At 23.5% G+C, this 7,012-nt stretch overlaps 1 protein-coding gene across 1 annotated transcript in view; it reads left to right on the top strand.

Annotated features, from left to right (window-relative positions):
• The window catches only part of LOC134832690 (17S U2 SnRNP complex component HTATSF1), a 35,969-nt gene that overhangs the window by 28,742 nt on the left and 215 nt on the right, over positions 1-7,012 (top strand). Inside the window, exons 3-5 of the mRNA XM_063846801.1 lie at positions 5,245-5,411; positions 6,574-6,760; positions 6,853-6,989. Coding sequence (XP_063702871.1) covers positions 5,245-5,411; positions 6,574-6,760; positions 6,853-6,989 — 491 coding nt within the window. The remainder of the gene's footprint in view (positions 1-5,244; positions 5,412-6,573; positions 6,761-6,852; positions 6,990-7,012) is intronic.

The raw sequence follows: 7,012 nt of genomic DNA, 5'->3' as shown, positions 1-7,012 counted from the left end.
AATTTTGGAAATTTAATTTTTTTTAATTTTTTTTAAAATTTTTCAAAAATCAAAAAATAAAAATTATGTTTTTTATTTTTTAAAAATTGTAAATAAAAAAATAAAAAATTATTAAAATTTATTATTTTAAAAAATCTTAAAATAAAAAATTATTAAAAAAAAAATAAAAAAATTTAAAAAAATTAAAAATTATTTTTTTAAATTAAAAAAAAAAATTAATTTTTTTAAAAAAATAAAAGAAAATTTTTAAATAAAAAAAAAAAATAATAAAAAAGTCTGAAAATAATTTATAATCAAACAAAAAAACCTTTTCAAGCTAAGAACTAAAAGTTAAAAATTTCACAAAAATTAAAATTTTTAAAATTAAAAAAAAAAAAATTAAATTAAAAAAAATTTAAAATTAAAAAAATTATCTAAAAAATTAATTAAGTTTCAATTCTGATAAAACAAAAACGCAAAAAAATGTAACGCCGTGACTTTATTTCTTTTCCCCTTCGATTACTCAGATTTGCTCAGAATCTATTACAAATACCGAAGATGTGATGTAAGTTGGCGTAAGTAAGGTGTGGAAGTGATGACGTGTGTGTCTCGTTCTCTTTGAGATTTTTTGCTTATTTGTGTTAAAAAATTAGATTATTATTACAAGCCATGAATCACAAAATTTCAAGAAATCAGACTATAAACACCTCATCGGAAGTAATAAACAATCAAGATCCGCGATTACATTGAAACTGCTCTCATTGTAATTCAATCAAGCTGCGATGTCCTCCAAAGTATCAGTTTTTAATTGATCGCAATTGTTAAATAAACGCATTTTCTGCGGCATTGAATTATGATGCATTTTATGTAAATATTTGGATTAAAGGGAGATATGATTTTATTGTGTCACCCATTCAGAATGACTCAAGATTAAGTTTTTCTCCGCGTTTAAATGTATTTTTTAGGGCTAGACAACGCGATATGGAGAGATAATAAAATTAGTTTGTAATAATTATTTGTTGTTAAAAGTTGAGACAATTACCTACTTTGCCGTACAAAAGGCACACACTTCATAAGCCACATAATTGTATATCACTTTAATTACATTTTATAAGAGCAATTCAGAGTAAGAGAGATAATAAATGGCATTTTCATGTAATAAAACAAACAAAATATTTGTGGCATGCTTTGGCTTACGAAAGGTGTTTGTTTGAGGAGAAGTTTTGAGGGAACACGAGTTTTGCGGATTCATTTAATTATTTTTTTTTAAATTAAATTTAATTATTTTATTTTAAAATTTTAATTAATTTTATTTAAAAATTTTTTTTAATTAAAATTATTTTTTTTTTAATTTTTTTTAATTTTTTTTAAATTTATAGAAGTTACTGCAATTATCTTGAAAATTTGCGTTCGATTTTTTAATTTAATAAAAATTATTAAAATTCATTATTGGAAAATTTAAAAAAAAAATTAAAAATTTTCAGAACAAAATATTTCTTAAAATTTTTAAATGAAAATTTTTTTAATATTTTTTATGAACAATAAATTTAATGTAATTTTTTTCTCTATAAAATTATTTTTTGAGTTTTAAATAATATTTAGATTAAAAATATTATTTTTTTATTTTTAATTATTATTTTCATAAAATTAACAATTAAAAAAAATAATAATTAAAATTTTAATAATTTTTTTTTCATAATTAATAAAAATTAATTAAAATTTATCCAAAATCTTAAGTTATAAAAATGCTCAAAAAAATAAAAAATTTTAATAAGATTTTAGATTTTTTTTAATTATAAAACTATTTTTTTTTAAATTTATTATTTTTATTTTTTAATTTTTAAAAATATTTTTTTTTATAATTCCAAAGTATGATTTTTTTTTTAAAAATAAAATAAAAATTTTTTAAAGTTATTGAGCTTTAAAAAATTAGATAATTTTTTTTATTTTATTTTTTAAAATTAATTAAAAGTTATTTAAAATTTTAATAAAAAATTAATAAAAAAAATTAATTCATTTAATTTTATTTTTTTAAATTTATTATATTTTTTTAAAATTTATTTAAATTTTAATTTAATGAAACTATTTTCGTTTTTTTTTAATTTATAAGCGTTTTTTTTTAATTTAATTATTTGAATTAAATTAAAATATTATTTTATTTTTTTTTATTTAAATTTTTTTGTAAATTAATAATTTTTAATAAACAAATTAATTAATTAATTAAAATTATTTAAAAATTAAAAAAAAATCAAACTTACCCCAAATTATTTTTTTTTTTTGCAAATTTCGTCTCATCACAATTTCCGCGCGAATCAATTTCACGCCATGTTCTCTCCATGTCGAATGTCAAGCGAATTTTCCACACAATTGCAGTTCAAGTTCAATATCTTTCGTCTCATTAGCTTTACACTGCTTGTCGAATGACAAAAAAACAACAAGTTTCACACTTCTTAACACATTTTCTCTTCTGGAATTTTTTTAAAGTTTTTTTTTGATTCTCAAACACTTGCTCTATTAGACTCGTGCGTATTTACACGACAACGCTGAAGTACTTGAAACATCATTATCAAGTCATCAAAACTAAAATAAATGTAATGTCAATGTGTGTTGTAACTCCGTCCCATTCGTCGTCGGACTCGTCAAAACAAACATGAATACTAATGTTAATTATCATAAAATCTGAGTCAAATTAGCATCCATCACTTAAAAAAAAAAAATTTTTTTTATACGCACATAAATTTTAAATTCGTGTTAGGTGAGATGATGGATATCTATGCAAACAGTTCGGAGTAAAAGAAAAATGCTGTTAAAAGTCAATAAAACATTTTTTAAACATAATGTCTGGATTAGACGTAAAACGGCAATAAATAGACAATGATCATGAATAAATTGCATGAAAAATGAATGAATTCACACACATTTTATGCAAGACACGAAGTTGCTTAGAATTTGAGCGTGCGTGAAAAATTTGCAGACACAGGATTTGAGTCGACGACGAGGCATGTTGCCGATCGACGAGATAAATTTACACGATTTTGAGATGTTTTGTGCCTCTTGCAGTCTCTCGCTCTCGGTAAGCATTCGTTCGGCTTAATTTCAAACGAAGTAAAGTATTACATTTATGTTAATCCAATATAATCTCTTTTTTTTCGCATTCGATGTGTGCTAAAGTATATGGACGCCCTCTTTTTTCGATGCACTTTCTTTCTGAATGAGTGCGTGCCTGAATGTGAGCGAGACGACAATGCAAATAGTGCAAAATGAAATACGAGGTGAGATTTCAATTGACATCTGGTGGCCTTTTATTGTCGACATGTACTTGCAGATGCAGTTATTAACGGATGCAACGATCGCCCATGCAAGCAGAGTTGCAAAAAGTTTCCATATTGATTGATAAAAGTGCATTTTTTTCATCTAAAAAGAGTAAAAAAAAATAAATAAAATAAAAACTTTAAATAAAAATAAATAAATCAATTTTTTTAAAATAAAAATAAAATTAATTTTTAAATAAAAAAATTGAAATTAAATTTTTTAATAAATAATTAAATTTTTAATTATAAACAATAATTTAATAAATTATTTTTTTTATTCAAAAATTAAAAAAAATTTAATTATTTATTTCATTTTAATTTTTTAATAGTTTTTTTAATAAAAATAATTTTTATTTAATTTTTTTAAATATTTTAATATTTAATTTATTTTAATTTTAAAAAAATATTTAAATTCAAATATTTTTTTTTTATTCAAAAATAAAAATTTTTATTACAAAAAAAAAATTTAATTAAAAATTAAAATTTTAAAAATTAAATTATTATTTTTTTTAATTTTTAAAGACAAATTTTTATTTAAAAAATAAAAAAATACTAAAAAAAAAATTTTAAGAAATTATATTAATTAATTTTTTTTTTTATTTTTTTAATTACTAAAATTATTTTTTTTTATAAAAATTTAAAAGTAAACCTGATTTTTTCATTAAATTTTCCCACATTTCGCGTGGATGCTTCCTTTAAAAAAAAAATCTCACAACAATATAGAAAGTTGTTACAATAACCCAGTAACATAAAATTCGTAACAGAATGTAAAAATGATTTTAACTCTGGATTTAGCATCAATGACGTGATCTCTTGTCTGACTCTTATTGTTTTATTTTGTCTGTAATTCGTTGAGATTTTAAAGATTAACATGACATTATGCAAAAAATGCATTTAAATTGCAAGCGAAATGAATACAAACAAAACGAAAAATGATTATTATGTAAGATAAATGGCACCAATTATCTCTTAAAAAATGAGTTTCATCCTTATATGGACACGAAATTGAGCGTTTTTTAGCAAATTCAATTATTATGTTTGGCATAAATGTTTAAAGTTGTCTCATATGTCATAAGCAATTATTATTTATGAAAAGTTTTTTGTTGCTAAAAAAATTTTTTAAGTATTTTCGGAAGTTTTTATGTCTTTTCACGCAATTTTAATTTTTTTTTTTTAATTTTTGAAGATAAAATTTTTATTTTTTCGATTTTTTTTTTTTTTTTTAAATTTTAAATATTTTTTTATTTTTTTTAAATATTTTTTTTTATTTTTTTTTAATTTTTTTTTTTTAATTTTTTTTAAATACACTTTCGATTAAAAAAACATTTTTTTATTACTTTTTATCAACTCAACATGTAATGTGAACCTGTTTGTCATCAAGTTTCGTGTCTTGTACCTCATTTCAACAAATCTTCATTGAAAAAAGCAAAAAAGATTAATCTCCAAGCTTAAATCGTCATTGGTTATCTCACACATCATTATAAAAAATTATATGAATGAATCGAAAATCAGTCTAAAAATGCAAATTGACATCAAAATGCCGTCATTGCTGACTCAATTTAACAAATATCGACTGAAAACGTGTCTCGTTTGCAAAATTTATTTTCGTAAAAAAGCAAATACGGAACCACGTGCTGAAAAATCCCAAAAATTTCAAGATTTTACGCAGAAACAAACACTTGAGGAGCCAAATTCTGTTGACTGACTCACAAAGTGTTTGTCTAAATTTGTTCCGCTACTAATTTATGCACACAAAAATCTGTAAATGGTTAAAGTGCTCGAGCTTTATTATTTTTCTTAAAATGTTTGGTAAATTAGATGTTTATTTTTATTTATAAACATCGATCAATTTTAGACGCCAGCTATTATTATGCACTTACTTAACTTTTTTTTTGCTCTATAACGAATTTTATGATTTATAATTTTTCTCTATTTTTTTTTTGTTTCCTTGCAGGTTGAGTCTGTTGATCTGGCGATTAATCTGTTAGACGGCTATAATTTACGCGATCATATTTTAAAAGTACAACGAGCCAAATTCGAAATGCGTGGCGAATATAATCCAGCGTTGAAGCCTAAGCAGAAGAAGAAGGAGAAGGAAAAGATTAAGAAATTGCAGGAAAAGTACGATGAAATATTTTTTTTATGTTCAGTGCTGTTGGTTATAGATATTGATGACAGGAAACAGGGATGGAAGTAAAGAGGGCTCTGTTAAGGGTTTTATGAAATTTTTCAAAAAGTTAATGTTTGTTTTTTTTTTTAATTTTTTAAAAATAATTTTGTTTTGTTTTTTAAAGGTTTTCAGCGAAATGTTCTTAAAAAATAATTAATTTTAATTTTTCGTTACCTTTTTTTCAAATTCAAGAATTTAATGAAAAACAACAAAACAAAGTGTTTTAGACCTAAAACTCAACAAAAAAGAATTCAAAATATTCTTACAACCAAAAATCTTCATAGAATGCAAAAAAAAATCTTCAAAATAAGATAGTCAAATATCGAAAACAATTGACTTCTTAAAGAAATATAAACCTCAGTCAAATATCAAAAATCAATTTTTTATCGCCCGATCTGGCGTTGGAAAGTACATAAACATTTCATAGAAAAGTGTTTGAAGAATAATATCGCAAACAAGTTACATCAGAAACTTTTCACAACAGAATCATTACGAATGCTTGACACTCCAATTTCATTTTCAAATATTCACCGCAGATGAATTAAACACAGGTCTTTTCTGAAGAAAACAAGAGATGAGCTGTTTATAAGTAGCTCCGATTATCATTTACTACATCGGCAAGTCGAATGGAATATCTGAAAGGATAGAAAGATACATTCAAATCAAATCAGTGGGATTAAATAAAAATTTATCTTTTATGAAAATTTTAAAAGCATGAATGTCGAAGTCTCCAAAACGCTTCTATGATTCTTCTATCTTCATTTTTGACTTCATGAAGAATTAATTTAAGAATAAGAAAAATTTTATAAAAGTTATATCTCAAGTCTTTAGATTTTATTAAACAAGGAAAAATTTTCTTTAAGTTTTTTTTTCTTTTAATCAAAAAGAACTGAAAAAATTACTTTTTTCTTAAAAATTATTGAATTTGACTCAAACATAAAATTTTGTATTATGTGCCCTTTATAAAAAAATTCCTTAAGTAACGTCCCTGTAAAAACTTCAAATTTCACATCCCTGTTTCCCTTCAAATTATTTACCTTTCTTTCAACATAAACCAACCAGAAAATATGAATCACGATTTCATTCACTAAACTTCCTCTTCTACTCACACAGATTACTTGATTGGCGTCCCGATAAAATGCGTGGCGAACGTTCGCGCGATGAACGTATCGTCGTCATTAAGAACTTATTTGATCCGAAACTCTTTGACGAGAAATGCGAACTCATCTTGGAGTATCAAAACGATTTGCGCGAAGAATGCGGCAAGTGCGGTACTGTGCGTAAAGTCGTAATTTATGATGTAAGTTGAGAACGACGGTTGATTGATTGATCAATCAGCTACTTTACTTTTTTTTTTAAATTAATGACTAACGATACTTTTCAATTAAACAGCGCCATCCAGAAGGCGTTGCTCAAGTCATCATGGCAGATCCCGAAGAGGCGGATATCGTTGTCAAATTAATGAACGGGCGATTTTTCGGGCAACGACAACTTACTGCGTACACGTGGGATGGCAAAGAGAAATTCAAGTAAGATTTTTTTTTTTTAAGAA

This window comes from Culicoides brevitarsis, chromosome 2, assembly GCF_036172545.1.
Source record: "Culicoides brevitarsis isolate CSIRO-B50_1 chromosome 2, AGI_CSIRO_Cbre_v1, whole genome shotgun sequence".
NCBI classification, from domain to species: Eukaryota; Metazoa; Arthropoda; class Insecta; order Diptera; family Ceratopogonidae; genus Culicoides; species Culicoides brevitarsis.
Note: the sequence above shows the minus strand (reverse complement) of the source record. Positions and strands in the feature narration are given on the sequence as shown.